The 15,086-nt window shown below is 37.2% G+C and overlaps 2 protein-coding genes across 3 annotated transcripts; one reads left to right on the top strand and one right to left on the bottom strand.

The window, feature by feature from the left end:
* Positions 1 to 1,944: 1,944 nt before the first annotated feature.
* On the top strand, positions 1,945 to 9,530 carry si:dkey-166k12.1 (organic cation transporter protein). 2 transcript variants are annotated; one of them, XM_046835232.1, is made up of 10 exons: positions 1,945 to 2,472; positions 3,015 to 3,118; positions 3,880 to 4,034; positions 4,167 to 4,335; positions 4,562 to 4,676; positions 6,172 to 6,275; positions 6,541 to 6,752; positions 6,925 to 7,033; positions 7,439 to 7,648; positions 7,768 to 9,530. In XM_046835232.1, the coding sequence occupies exons 1-10, from the start codon at positions 2,176 to 2,178 to the stop codon at positions 7,871 to 7,873; spliced, it is 1,581 nt and encodes a 526-aa protein (XP_046691188.1). In that variant the 5' UTR covers positions 1,945 to 2,175; the 3' UTR covers positions 7,874 to 9,530. The 2 variants fall into 2 exon arrangements, with proteins under 2 accessions (XP_046691188.1, XP_046691189.1); XM_046835233.1 differs by lacking the exon at positions 7,768 to 9,530 and having other exon boundaries at positions 7,443 to 7,630.
* On the bottom strand, positions 9,318 to 14,367 carry LOC124376231 (digestive cysteine proteinase 1-like). Its single transcript, XM_046835231.1, has 11 exons — positions 14,183 to 14,367; positions 13,414 to 13,455; positions 13,219 to 13,311; positions 12,408 to 12,580; positions 12,006 to 12,255; positions 11,721 to 11,916; positions 11,157 to 11,347; positions 10,986 to 11,077; positions 10,643 to 10,804; positions 10,206 to 10,395; positions 9,318 to 9,945 (listed from the first exon to the last, which is right to left on the bottom strand). Exons 1-11 carry the CDS (start codon positions 14,226 to 14,228, stop codon positions 9,758 to 9,760), a joined length of 1,623 nt encoding a protein of 540 aa, XP_046691187.1. The 5' UTR covers positions 14,229 to 14,367; the 3' UTR covers positions 9,318 to 9,757.
* Positions 14,368 to 15,086: the final 719 nt, after the last annotated feature.

The raw sequence follows: 15,086 nt of genomic DNA, 5'->3' as shown, positions 1-15,086 counted from the left end.
AAGCGTAGAGTGGAGAAACGTCCCCGTGTGACTGCTGAGGAACTGAGAAAAGATTTGTCAGATGTGGGTACTGAAGTTTCTGCTCAGACAATACGGCGCACCCTGCGTAATGAAGGCCTCCATGCCAGAACTCCCAGGCGCACCTTGCTGTCCCCAAAGAATAAGAAGAGTCGACTGCAGTATGCCAAAAGTCATGTGGACAAACCACAGAAGTTTTGGGATAGTGTTCTGTGGACTGATGAAACAAAATTAGAACTGTTTGGGCCCATGGATCAACGCTATGTTTGGAGGAGGAAGAACAAGGCCTATGAAGAAAAGAACACCTTGCCTACTGTGAAGCATGGCGGGGGGTCAATCATGCTTTGGGGCTGTTTTGCTTCTGCAGGTACTGGGAAGCTTCAGCGTGTGCAAGGTACCATGAATTCTCTTCAGTACCAGGAGATATTGGATGACAATGTGATGCAGTCCGTCACAAACCTGAGGCTTGGAAGACGTTGGACCTTTCAACAGGACAATGATCCCAAGCATACCTCCAAGTCCACTAGAGCATGGTTGCAGATTAAAGGCTGGAACATTTTGAAGTGGCCATCGCAGTCACCAGACTTAAATCCGATTGAGAACCTCTGGTGGGACTTAAAGAAAGCAGTTGCAGTGCGCAAGCCTAAGAATGTGACTGAACTGGAGGCTTTTGCCCATGATGAATGGGCGAAGATACCCATAGATCGCTGCAAGACACTTGTGTCAAGCTATGCTTTACGTTTAAAAGCTGTTATAACTGTAAAAGGATGTTGTACTAAGTACTAAGTTTGAATGTCACTTGGGGGTTGAATAAAACTGATAATGATGTGAGCTCAGAAAAGACATTTGTGGTTATTTCATTATAAATGTTATGTTATATTTGTCTGACCTACACGTGCCTCTTTGATTTAATTGTAAGCAGGATGACTGAATGATCATAATCAATGTCAAACCGACCAAAACAATCAATTTCAGTGGGGGTTGAATAATTTTGAACACAACTGTGTGTGTATATATATTATATATATATAATATGTCCACATCCTACAAACTGAATCACTGCTAAAATACTTTCTCTTACAAGTGCACCATGAGAATAAATATTAACCTGTAGTAAGTACTGTATATCCTTTTAATTTTAACACAATGTCTGGCAGATTACCTCCAACTTGCCTCATGTTTTTAAACATGCTGTACAATAAAATCATGATTAAATTGTGAAAGAACATGTGGGCTTTCACAGGTCAGGAATTAATTAGATAATGAATAAGAGCACATAGAGGCCCCAACTTTAGGGCTGGAGCTCTGAGACTGTAGATCAGATGCAAACTAAATGACTACTACTACTACTACTACTGCTACTACTACTACTACTAATAATAATAATAACAACAACAACAACAACAACAACAACAATAATAATAATAATAATAATAATAATACAGACTTTCAGGTTTCTATTTATGGAAGTATGAGACTAATATATACAGACTGCAGCAGAGACTCCAGAAAATCTCAAAACTAGCATAGTTCAAAGGTAGAATCACAGACAAAATGCCATTCCACTCTCCTTTCTCCTCTTCCTACACACTCACATTTTTCTCCCTTTTCCTTCTTTTATTGTGCTCTATCTTTCACTAAGGTCCTCAAGCTCACCTTTTTTTTTTTCCTTGACTTGGCTTCCAATAATTAATTCTTTCTTTCTTTCTTTCTTTCTTTCTTTCTTTCTTTCTTTCTTTCTTTCATTCATTCATTCATTCATTCATTCATTCTTTCTTTTTCTCTTTCTTTGTCTTCCTTCACTTGCCTTTCTCATTTACTTCCCTCTCTTTCTATTTTCTTTCTGTTACTTCCCTCCCTCCCTCCCTCTCTCACTTACTCCCTCCCTGTCCCCCTTTCTCATTTACTTAATCTCTCTCACTCTCTCCTGCCTCTCACTCTCTTCTTCACTTGGGTTGTACTGATAACTCGAGGCTTTTCTCCTTACTTTCAGGAGTATTTTCATTTTGAGTGTAAGTAAAACATGGATTTGAATATTTTTTCACCTTAAAAAGCGACTTCAGACATAGTTTTTGTTCCTTTTGGAGTTTGCACAGAAGAACCACTGACCTCTAAGGGTCAGATCCAGCTTTAAGTCAAGTTACTGTAAACAGAGAAATGAATTTCGATCAGGTTTTGGCAGATATCGGCGGGTTTGGGAGATATCAGAAGATTTTGTATATGCTGATCTGTCTTCCACAAATCGTAACTGCCTTTCACATGATGGCGAGCATCTTCACAGGCTACACTCCTCCACATCACTGTCGGAGCTCAGCTGCTGAACTATGGCACTTTAACATGTCTATGAACTACAGCCACTCGTGCTACAGCTTCCCATACAATCAGACAGAGGATCCTTGTCCACATGGATGGGTCTACAGCCAAGAATTAATCCATACGAGCACTGTCACTGAGGTAAACACACAGCACACACCATGCAATAAAAGTGACTGTAGTTTCAGAGTTTATTTAGATTTTATTGGGTCTGCTATTACATGTCTGTTTCATATGAAAGGACACACAATTACTATTTACACCCATAAAATACCTGTAGAATTGAAAAACGGTGACACAGGAAACTTTTAGGAGAGGGAAATAAAGAGAGGCTGGTGATGAAACAAGTGTTACTTTTGCTTTGTAGGTGTTTTACAACATTAAATGTATTGATAAATGCATATAAAGTATGTTGTTTTGTTGTATAATAATATCATTAAGATTGTCAAATTGCTGTAAGATTAAGAAAAGGTTCAGAGCAGACTGTTATTGAAACATTTTCTCTAGAATTTTAGTCACTTTTTTAAATTTCTATTAACTGAAAATTGTATTTCTGCACAAATACCAACATAGTTGTAAAAAATGATAAAGAAGCTCGAAGTTATTTGTGGATGAAATCCAAATTTTCATGGGTTAATTTTTATTTTGTTTTTTGTGTGTTTTTGTGTGTGTATTTGTGTTAGTGGGATCTTGTCTGTGACAAGGCAACTCTGAACAATCTTGGTTCTTCACTGTATATGCTGGGATTGCTTGTGGGAGCTACTGTGTTTGGATCTATGGCTGACAGGTATGTTTGAAAATGTATTCTGCACAATGTCCTGGGTCTTTTTTCATATTTTTTTGTATTCATTATTATGCGGCAAATGTTTTCCAAATTGTTCTAGACTGGAGTCAGGCCAGTTCAGCACTCAGACACTATCTATTCTGAAAAATAATTTTGCATGATAGAGCTATAACTTGCATTTATACATGACATGGACAACTGTGTTCACCAACAATGATTTCGAGCCTATGCAGTGATTTCGATTACAGAAACACGCCTGTTTTAATGCAGGGCCACCTGAGGGCATCCGATATTGATTTTTGTCCTTGTCTCTTGTGCACATATCTTCTAATATTATGTACTGTAGATGATGAGGTATTTATAGTCTTTGCAATTTCAAGTTGAGAAACAATTATCTGAAATTGTTCCACAATTTGTAGACACAGTTTTTCGCAGATTGGTGAACTTCTGCCCAACTTCTGAGAGATCTGCCTCCCTAAGATACACTTATTATACCTAATCATTTTACTGAATCATTGCCAATTAACCTTGTTAATTTTGTCTTTCCACATGTGATATTACATACCATATACACACTTTATTTTTTATACACACTTCATTTACACTTATATAGTGCTAGAAACCATCATTTGAACCTAGTTCTCAATGCAGATCCTTACTTACAGTGCAGGATTAGATCTTAGAAACATGTTACTCACAGCCGTGTCATTCCACATTCTTACCCAATTCTGCTGACCATTATTATTTTTCTGTCTGGCTTTCAGGTTTGGAAGGAGGTTTACATTGCTGTTGTCTCTTGCCATACAAGCAGTATTTGGTGTTGCAGCTGCCTTTGCACCAAACTACCTGGTGTATGTGACTCTTCGCTTCATTATAGGAACGTCTATGTCAGGAATCATCATCAATGCTTTTGTGTTGGGTCGGTAATTGTACGATATCATAATTTTACCCGGTTTACAATTCAGTGTCCACGGATACTTGATTTAGCTAGTTTGTTGTGTCTGGAGTATAAAATTCCATAATCTTATATCTGACAATCATCTCTATCTAGGCACAGAATGGACGTCTACCAAAAAACGCATGATGGCTGGAATTTTATCCGATTATTTCTTTGGGTTTGGTTATATGCTGCTGGCTGGTGTGGCTTATTTTATTCGAAGCTGGAGAAATCTGCAGCTTGCCATCTCAGCACCAGGTTTTATTTTTATTTTCTACATCTGGTAAGAGAATACCTACACACATACACAATGTGGCAATTAAAGGTGTTAATGTGGCTAAGAAACATGGCTTTTCTGTTTACTAGGGTTTAAAAAGAAGTCTACTCAATTGCACTCATATATCCCTATTGTTTGCTCTGGTGTATATCACTCCTTTATTTGTGTGCCTCCCTAAATCTTTCTTTGTCTCTTTTACCCCTTTTCTCACTCTGTCTTTCTTATCCTTCAGGGTTCTTCCTAATTCAGCTCGTTGGCTATTGGTAAATAATAGAAAAGAGGAAGCACTAGTTCTTTTACGCAAAGCAGCTTCAGTGAATGGTCGTGCCTTGCCTACAGCTGTGCAGGTACGATAGACTATATTTCACTCTCTGATTCTTTATTTCGCTGGGTTTTTTTCAGCTACAAATGTATGGAAACCTTAAAAAACTCTTTAAAAAACTCCAACAGTTTAGTAGTCCCCTAAACATCTCTATGGCTACAAGTCTTAAAACCTCGAGGCAGCTAGCCAATCACGCTGCCTTTGTACCCTGTAAGTGACAGACTGAAGCTAACAGATTGCCAAGGCAACTCTGGCATCACCTTAGCACTGGGAGCAAGTTGCCTCCCAGAGGTCCACATTTAGGTGTAATATGATATGTGAAAACAGGTTAAGCAAATAGGGGAAACACGTATTTTGCATTGGTTGTTTACTATCTTTTTACTGGTGAAATAATTATTGTAGTGGTTCTTAAAGTGGGTTCTATGAAGTATAGTGTATTAATTTAGCTATAGTGGTGGAAATCACAATCCATCATTGTCAGGCTTATAATTGATTATAATTATAAATGCTATCCTGCCTGCACTTGTATTCAATGTTATAATTTCGAATAATAACAAATGTTGGCCTGTAAATTATTATTTATGAACAGAATTTTTAAATGTAGATGAAAGTTTTTAATAAATATGACAGCCATACATAATAAGGATAATACTGAATTAAATTTCGCATTTTACAACCAGCCTATTAATAACTTAACCACATAAGATGATGTCTTCAGTGATTGTCAAATTACAATTACAGTCAAAAGTTTGGAAACACCTACTCGTTCTTATTGAAAGAAGCATGCACATGTTTATATGCAACAATCCAAGCTATTTTATGGTATGAAAATTTGCTTTGACCAAACATATAAATGTACTGATGTTAAGCTTTTCATTGAAAGGTTTCCCTTTAGCATTTATAACAGCTGTACATACTTTTCCTATCTGGACAATTTCAGATGTTTAAATACATTTTGTAACAGTAAAACTCTCCAAAGATACTTTTGAATATTTCTTTCTAACATTGTGATCTAATTCATCCAAGAGCAGTTCAATTGAATTTAGTTGCAATGACATGGCAAGCCATTCTATGACACTCCAGCCAACTGTTTGCTCTCTAAATAATGCTTACAGAGCTTAGATGTATGCTTTAGGTAATTGTCTTCTTGTATGGTGAAGTTGGTTCCAAATAGCTGCAGTCCAGACAGAATTTCATGTTGAAGTATGGAATGCTAGCCATGTTGGTTTAGAATTTCTTCACCCAGAATAAGTCTCCAACCTTCTCTGCTCCAAAACAACTTCAATCGTTCACAGCACTGTTTGACTGTGGGTGTGCGGCAGTCTGATAACACTTGTCAGACTTGACAAATGTCAAATTTAGACTTTCTTCCATTCATTCACTGTCCAATTGTTGTTTATGCCTTTGCTTTTAATCTGGTTTGTTGCATATAAACAAATGAAATATGTGGATAAATGTTCATTTTAAGTATATCATGAAGGGAGAGGCATAATTCATCTTCCGTGCTGATATTCTTGCAGCTAGATAAGTGTGAAGGGATGCAGGAGAAGAATCAACACACTGTTGCAGATCTATTTCGTACTCCCCAGATGAGGAAAAGATCATTTATTTTGTTCTACATTTGGTAGGTTAATAATAAGTCTTTTATAAGTCATCATGGCGATTCTATGCAATTAATAGTGTTTTCACTGGTTAAATTATTTTAGAGATATATGCTTTTAAAAATGCCTTGGATTGAGACTCATTAGTAAATACACTCGCAGAATTTTGTCTTCTGTCCATTGTTTTCCTTGTAGCAACCTAAAATTATACAATTTTGCTCTAGAAAGTTCCAAATTATTTGTTCTCCATTAGATAGATTATCTTACGTTCATTTTTTCCATCTGTAGGTTTGTTAATGTATTAGTGTATTATGGTCTCTCTCTGAGTGTGTCAGACCTGGGCACAAATCTTTACCTCACTCAGTTTCTGTTTGGATTGGTCGAAATCCCTGCAAAGGCCCTGGTCTTGATCTTCCTCCCCTACAGCCGTCGTCTCTCACAGAGTGCATTCCTTGCCATCGGGGGCGCCGCTTGCCTCCTGATGCTCATTGTACCAGAAGGTGACCATCACCTTTAATCTTCTTTTCATTCTTCAAAATCAGACCCTTTTTCAGAATAAGCATCTTCAGAATTTTATTCTATCAATCTTCATAGGACTGTCCAAGTCATCACCATCTGCAGTTTGTTTGCTTTTGTTCCTTTGACCCTGTACTTGTTTTGTTGTTCTCTCAGATAGCCCCACTGTACAGGCTGCTGTGGCTATGACTGGAAAATTTGGGATCACAGCCTCTTTTAGTGTCATCTATATTTATACAGCTGAGCTCTTCCCAACTGTGCTTAGGTATGTTCTTAAACACTTCTATATATAACATACCATTAACTATTCAGTATTATGCTTACTATGTTTCATTGGTCAGTGTGTAGAGATGGCCACAGATGGCTTATGATTGACTCCTGTCACTGAACTGTTGTAGGACACCAGAACTAAATATTATGCATGTATAATTGTGGGCAACTTCAATGAATAAGTGCCATAAGGGTAACGTGGGTCGTTTCCTATGCAAATTACATTTAAGATAGATACAAAAAGCAAATCACATTTTATGATATTCAGCGATTCTATGAATCAGATGCAGATCCACTCCCAAATCATTTTGTGCACTCAAATCCTTCGCAACTATGATAAAGGCTTTGTGTTTTAAATTATTCTGATGTACATTTATGTGAATCTTTCTCCCTCCGACAGACAGACAGGAATTGGTGTGTCTTCCATGTTGGCACGAATTGGTGGAGTTTTAGCACCAATGATAAACCTGCTTGGAGAGAGTAACTCTGTTGTGCCCACGGTAATATTTGGCTTTGCACCTCTGCTTGCTGCAGTTCTTGCATTGGGCCTGCCAGAGACAGCCAATAAACCATTACCTGATACCATTGAAGATATCCAAGAATCTGAAAGGTTATAACATATATACAACACCACAACTGACAGTAAACACTCAAAATGTGCAGTATATATATAATAAATCTTTGGCTTCTAACTTGTATGTGGTACATATTATTCTTCTCTTTGTGCAGGTTTACTCCAGCGAATAACAGCAGAAATTTCCCTGAAGACACTGTCCAGTCTCCAAACACCACTGAGGCACAGGAACTACAGTGCCTTACAAACAAGTCTCTATAGATTTACATTGTGCCTGCTGCATAAAGACAAACACACAGACACAAACATTTTCTTTCCTCATTCTCTGTTTGGGTTTTAGAAATGTATATGTACATGTATAACACTGATATATTTTTTCATCTTTGGTCAAAAGCTGCTGCTTTTTTTTTTGTTTAGCTTCATGCTGAGAAAGCAGCTGTGTCATCAGTGTTTTTAGCCCAAGTGTCACAATAGAGCTAGGGAACAGCAGTTCTTTTGTAGAAACCACACTGTCTTATCCGATGTCTATGCAACAAAAACACAAAGTGCCTTTCATGTTTACACAATGCATGCAAGTATATTATACTAATATACTTTTATGTATTTCTTCCATATGACAATCAGAAAACCCTCTATGAAGCTCTTGTATTTGTTTGTGAAAAGCTTGTTTTTATATTGTTCATCCAATATTATTCCATACATTTGGGTGAAAAAAAAAAAAAACATGTCTAGGTGCACTAAAGCAGGGCTTTTTTTGGTCATGCACCATACTTGGACATTTCATGTTGGGGTTTTTCTTTGAACAGTCACTCACCAGATGCAGTAAAATAAATTTTGTCACATATTCCAGCTTGTTAGAAGCTAAAGTCTGGGTGGGGTCAACCTCTTGATCAGCCACTACCAGTAAATAATTGTATATAGCTGTACTGTTACTTATGTCCTTGATCACTTTTATAGCAAATGGCCCATTGATGATCAACACACCACCATGGAATCATTGCAGTGAACATATTGAAGTCAGACTGACAGAACACTGCCCCATTTTACCAGTGATTAAAATGCATCTCAGAGTCACAATCAGGCCAATATTATACTCAACAAAGTCAAAATTGGCCCTCAAATTGCAAATGTAACTGAACACTTTAATAGAGAACTCACTGAACAATGGTAAAAATTATCTTGCCAAAACCTATTTTCTTAAATTTGGTCACATAATATTATGGTTTGGTTTCATCGATTCACAGTTCTGCCAATCATCACATAGGCCTCTAGGCTCTGGTCAATAGATAAACATTGAATGAATTTAAAAACAAAAGTCTGAATTGTTTAATTAGGTAAATCATCGTTGATTCCACCACAAGCTTACATTAATGCACTGCTTTACAGTTTCTTTATGGTCTGTGACTTTACTGGCTTGTAGAAACAATGCCATCCAGTGCAGATTAAATGTAAAAGCAAAGAGTGAAAATGCAGATAGTCACAATGTGGCATTTAGAGAATGTAATGACAAGTGGGAACTCTTGTTTACACTGGAACAAATTATTTGACAGTCTTGTGCATGTACAGTATACACACACACACACACACCAAAGCGCACTTTCTCCATTAGTTTGGGATGTTACCAATGGCATCCCTGTGCACACACCCCTCAAGTTCTTGGTCTTAAAATATTCAAGTACTTGTAAATAAAAATCAGAGACTAATATAGTAAACATAACTTTAATTATAAAAAGAACAAAACATGCCCAAAAAAATGGAAAAACAAATTTAAGACATCCAAGCATTGGATACCTGGATGTCAACTAATTCATAAATTATTTGTCCCAATTATGTACCACCTTGTAAGAGTCCTCAGACTAAAGACTAGTTAAAAAAAAAAAATGTTTAATACCCAGCATTTCCTGCAGAAACCCATTAGCACAGACACCGCAGTGCATGTACAATGAATCTGCATTATAATTGTGATGTGAACAGCATGAACAAACGTTTAACTTGAGTGACACCCTGTGGTCAAAATGTGCAATACAATTTGTTACATCTGTAATATTACCTTCTTTCAAAGAGGCAAATGCTGTTTTGTTTAGTCAAACATGAAATCAGATCTAATTTAACAGTATATCTAAGCAGCTTTCTTTACAATTTACATTAGGACAGGGTAACGTATGTGGCTCCAGTTGCCACTCCACAGTTGTTGTCCTTCATGGACATAAGCACATAACCATCATTACCCCAGTAAGTGGACCAGGAGTTCTTCACCAGCCAGTAAGGCTGTCCATCCATTACCCCATAACCCACTGCCAGAACAGCATGGTCCAAGTCATCTGTTCCATTCTCTAAATCACCAAAAAAAAAAAAAAAAAAAAGGTATTTTTTATAGCAGTGGCAAACTCCACACGTGCATTATTTTATCACAGCTGTAACAAAAAGGAAATTAGCTTTTGTACTTGGTACAGAAAAATAAAGTTCTAAATATAAACTACAAAATTTACTATTTTACATATCGGAGCTTAATGAGCAATGAAGTGTCTGCAATACAGTTCATTACAGTACATATAATCTTACACACATAAAATTATATAAAGGAATGACTTACTGCATTCTGGTTCATAATACACCCCATTACTGTAGAAGCTAAAGGAACGGTGAGCAGCATCGATGCTAACTGCAGTAGGACCAAATTTGTACAGCGCAGCCTTCAGAGCTTCTAGATCTCCACTGGTGACATTAGTGTAGCTTTTCACATGAGCAGTAAGGAAGGACGAATTATAATGGCACAGGCCATTCTGAAACAAATCCAAAGAGATTATGCTGTTACACAAACATACACATCTATCTATCTATAAATAAATATAAAAAAAAAAAAAATATCATATTCCCCTAATTTGAATGTTTTTTTTGTACAGGCAGTACAGTGTGATGGAAAAGTTTTAAAGTAGGGAGGAGGCCCAAGTCTGAGCTACATATTTATAGATTTTAATGCTTAAAGCTATATAAAATACAATGCAATTGTTAGGGGTAATTAATACACACCATGCCAGTGTATCCACCATAACTCTCTGCAGTAGAGATTCCACCATGTTTCATGATCCATTCAAATGCTCTCCACTCCTCTCCTCCATCACAGCCATTGTTCCCAAAGCCCCATGTACAGTCCACTAGCATCTGCTGAGACAAGACCACACGCTCCCCTGTCTGTTACAGGAAAGACAGACAAAGGATGAGTTGAGAATTTCAGTTGATGAACAAATGTGAAATATACCAATAGGGAATAACTAAGCCGATTTACAGAACCTCGGTTTTATTAGTAGTTCATGTGTAACCACAGCTCTGGCAAATGTACCCACATTGCAAAAAAGTACATGCGTACATTTACCTTCAGAAATAATGCACCTTCTAGTGCTCCTGTTGCTGCAAAGCTCCAGCAGGACCCACACACTGCTTGGTCTTTCACAGGAGTCACAGCACCTAACAAGCCAGAAAATAATGAAACCATGTGTTTCAAAAGAAAATCACCCCATGACCAAATTCAATGAACAAAACATACCATACAGCCTCCAGTCCAAGGAGTCTGGCAGAGTGAGAGAGCGAAGTTCAGTGGGGAAAGGTTGAGCTTTGTTGGGGGTTTTCCTTAGTTTCACACCTCTCATCATTGCCAGTTCTTTCTCTGTACGATCAGCCAGGTGATTTACAGACAGGGAATAGGACAGGCCCGCTCTGTTCATGGAGTGAATATAACTGCAAAAGAAGAAACACAATGGGTAGCAGATCTTAAATAATATTTTTTTATTCTACCATTCACCTGGTTACAATTTAATAAATGCAGCCATTTAAATTGTGGTCAGTGAAAACAGTGAAGAATTTTTTTTCTCCATTGAGACATTTGACTCTGCTTGATCACTCGCAAAATCTAAATCATTTCATATCCAGGTTATAATAATAATGCCATATAAATGCTGCAGACTATTCAAGAATGAGCAGATGAATATCATAGTAAAAAGAATCACAAAGAAACAACTAGACAGGCAGCTAGATAAATAATCAAATCAATAAAATAGAGAAAACATTTATGACGGATATGAAATTAGAAAATATCAAGTTAGGTTCTCACCGAACATTATGTACAAAGTTATGTTCTCGCTTTTCATGTTCCACCTCATCTTCATAGCTACGCTCATATTTTTCCTTAAAGTGCCCAAATAAGCGATTGACATGGCCCACAGGAGAAGTATGAATCAGATCTTGAATGGGATTGGCTAATATACTGTGTGTCACTCCTGGACCAGGAAAAGGCCCACAGCTCATGCCTAATAAGAAAATATCAATTAGAAATGTAATATTATGGGTCATTAAGAGTTTTACATGTACCAGCAAGTGTGAGAAAATGAGAGTTTACCAGCAGGCAGATCAAAGTCTTTAGGGTCAGTTTTAGGGCTGAAGTCACTGTAGTCGATGAGGTATTTGTCATAGTGGGAACCAAGAAGAGTGTTGTAACCCATCATTTCATAATGGTAGGGGATAGCCGGTGACACTCCACCCTCTGGCCGAGCCACCCAAAGACGGTAAGTGTTCTTTTTGTGTCCAACAACAGTGACGTTTTTCCACACCTCACACAAGTGGCCCGCAAAGTATTCAATTAATTCAAACTGTAGACAAATGCAGACATGACAATGGGGAAATAAAACCCACAGAACATTAATTATTTGTTACTTACTGAGCATAAGTTTTCTAAAACCCCAGCTCAATGTATTTTAAGAGTAAATGTTGCTACTTTTTTTTTTATAAACAAAGTGGACACCTGAAAACCCTGTGGGTTGGGCAGTGCAGCTTGAGGCAGAACTGGATCCTCCTTACTTCCATTGACTTGGAAGCATTTCATAGTATTAAATTCAGTCTCAGTTGTCACAGGTGTGATTTTGTAGCCGACACCATGATCTCCAGCTGCGCTGAGCTGAAAAGTGGAAACTTGTCCTGCCAAGTAGATACCAAAGCAGAAGTAAGATACCAATTATGTCTACGTAAACATAACTTGTGTATGGATATGCAGTAGGTGCAGCAGTAACGGTATTAACTGAAGAGGTCACAAGTTAGACACAACTGCAAAACAGTTAATTTGAATTCAGATTAAAACGCCATTATTCTTTTCCAATTGCATGTTTTTCCAAAAGATCCCTGTATAGTTTGAGGAAATAAAAGATTTTAAGCATCCTGATCCAAAGCTAAAATTTCCTTTACTAATTCCTGTTATGTAATTCCCTGTTATAGTATCATTTTGTTGTAAGTGACCAAAGAAGCATTCAGAATACACTCCAGTAATATTTCTGCCCAGACTTAAAACAGACAAACTAAAAAGGTTTTAAAAAACATTTAGGCTCTGCAACATTTGATTCAAACACAACTGAAACCCTCACTGAAAACATTAAAAAATGGGCAGAAAGACCAAGAGTGCCAGAGACTATTTTGGACAAATAAATGATTATATACAAGAACGTGAGGAGAACCTCAAAAGTATGTCCTGACTTATACTATAAAATATACCTCCCTTACATATCAGGTCAGATTTAAAAAGTAAACGTCCCCAAAAAACATCACTGTAAATCCAAACTCACCATGGTAATAGTCAATTCTGCTTCTCTTCCCCTGTAGATCATACCAGCCCTCAAATGGTTCTTTGATTTCAGCATAGGGTAATGAAATCACACCTTTAAACAGAGTGATATAATGAGTCACAAACTTAACAACCACTGAAAGGATAAAAGGACAAAAAAAAAAAAAAAAAAAAAAAAAAAAAAAACCTTGACTACCTTTTATATGGTACATTTGTCCAAAATCGGGTACTTTCCGCCCTGAAAGAGGTGAAGCAAGCAACAGAATGGAAAAAAGACTTTATTTATGCACATCAAAACAGCAATGTGTCTCTTTAAAAACAAAAAAAACAAACAAACAAAAATAAATAAATAAATAAATAAAAAAACACAATACATAACTTTTTTTTTAAAAAGCAGGCACTACAGAATTCTGCCTGGTCTGAAGGTGCTGAGGAATTATAACCACAGCTCAGACAGTAGGTCCAGCTACAATGTAATAATTAACTCAGCCTGATATTTTATCATTTCTACAGTAATTTCTTCTCTGTATAGACTGTACAGTGGTCACTGCTCACTGATTAAAAACCAGTTGAATGTTTACTTAGTATTTTTTTGGAAGGAGTTTGTACTTTGCAACAGTCAAATATAAAGATGATACTTGTATACACATGAAACTATCCAGGACAGAGGGGCATGAAATCTCTCAGTAACATGAAATTCTGTATTTTTGTCTTGGGCATGAGAGAGAAGACAGAAAAGGGCTGGTGAGGAACTGTCTATTTAAAGCTATAAGTGATGAGGAACCAACTTGTTCTGTAGAGGTTATGCAACATCAAACACAAGTTAATATGTAGTTTCATTATTAAAAAATTGTAATGGGAAAACACAGGAAATTCTCCACTTCATTGTTTTTCTAAATCAGTTCACCATGCAAACAAAGCTTCTAGAAAAGGAACTAAAAAAAAGGGCATAAAAGCAGATTTACCTGATGCACAGCAGACCATCACGGCTACAGCTAGAAATGTCCACATAATGAAGTTAATAAAAGCACATGAGGTTGCAAGAAACCGTGCACACGTTTTCGCGTGAAACCTACACCTCGGGGAACCCAAACAGCTCGCGCTTATCGAGACCTGCACCAACTAATTCACGCCTCCCCAGGTCCACCGAGTCACGTGACTATAAGTGCTGCGAGTTCACATGATCGCAGTCAGCTGAGGCACATCAGTTCCGCTCGGTCAGGGTGCACGTCTAAATACCTAGATACACACTATACACGTGCACTTCTTACTGGGGTTTGGCACAAAAACTCACACCCTACACGGTGCACTGGATATCAAGTACACGTTATTCAGCACTACACGCAAGCACAGCTCTTACTGAATAACCTACAGGAAACTTTAGACAAGGCATGTGACAAGCACAAAGAGACAGGATACAGAACACGTTGTGTAACTCAAGATTGGATATGAGATATGAGAAGCAAAACTTGAAACTACAAATTATACTAATGGTATATGTGAATTTCCCTTAAGGATAAATTAAGTGATTTATCAATCAATCTATAGTAGATACTCTAGTATTATGTTACTTACGGTAATGCTATGAGACATACAGTATGCTTAGGAACCTATATTGGGTATGTTACGGTACTGTTAAAAAGAGGAATAAAAGGTATCCTAAGAAGTCATGGCCGGCTGTCGCGTGGTCCATTTATAAAATGTTTACGTTGTACCTAATAAACGACAGAACAGATACTAGTCACCTGTTCTACTGTTTGTAAACTAATAAAATAAACTATACTCCACCCCTACTGATTACACGAAGAACACTGCTAAATGACTATTGTTTTTACAATGATCAGCCTAATCAACTCTCTCTCTCACACA

Source organism: Silurus meridionalis, chromosome 22, assembly GCF_014805685.1.
Source record: "Silurus meridionalis isolate SWU-2019-XX chromosome 22, ASM1480568v1, whole genome shotgun sequence".
Taxonomy (NCBI): Eukaryota; Metazoa; Chordata; class Actinopteri; order Siluriformes; family Siluridae; genus Silurus; species Silurus meridionalis.
Note: the sequence above shows the minus strand (reverse complement) of the source record. Positions and strands in the feature narration are given on the sequence as shown.

Coding starts and splice junctions, on each gene's coding strand:
- si:dkey-166k12.1 (XM_046835232.1), top strand. CDS start 2,176: ATGAATTTCGATCAGGTTTTGGCAGATATCGGCGGGTTTGGGAGATAT. Junction 3,119..3,879: donor TTTGGATCTATGGCTGACAG/GTATGTTTGAAA, acceptor TCTGGCTTTCAG/GTTTGGAAGGAGGTTTACAT. Junction 4,336..4,561: donor ATTTTTATTTTCTACATCTG/GTAAGAGAATAC, acceptor CTTATCCTTCAG/GGTTCTTCCTAATTCAGCTC.
- LOC124376231 (XM_046835231.1), bottom strand. CDS start 14,228: ATGTGGACATTTCTAGCTGTAGCCGTGATGGTCTGCTGTGCATCAG. Junction 12,256..12,407: donor CCAACCCACAGGGTTTTCAG/GTGTCCACTTTG, acceptor ATTTGTCTACAG/TTTGAATTAATTGAATACTT. Junction 11,078..11,156: donor CTTGGACTGGAGGCTGTATG/GTATGTTTTGTT, acceptor CTGGCTTGTTAG/GTGCTGTGACTCCTGTGAAA.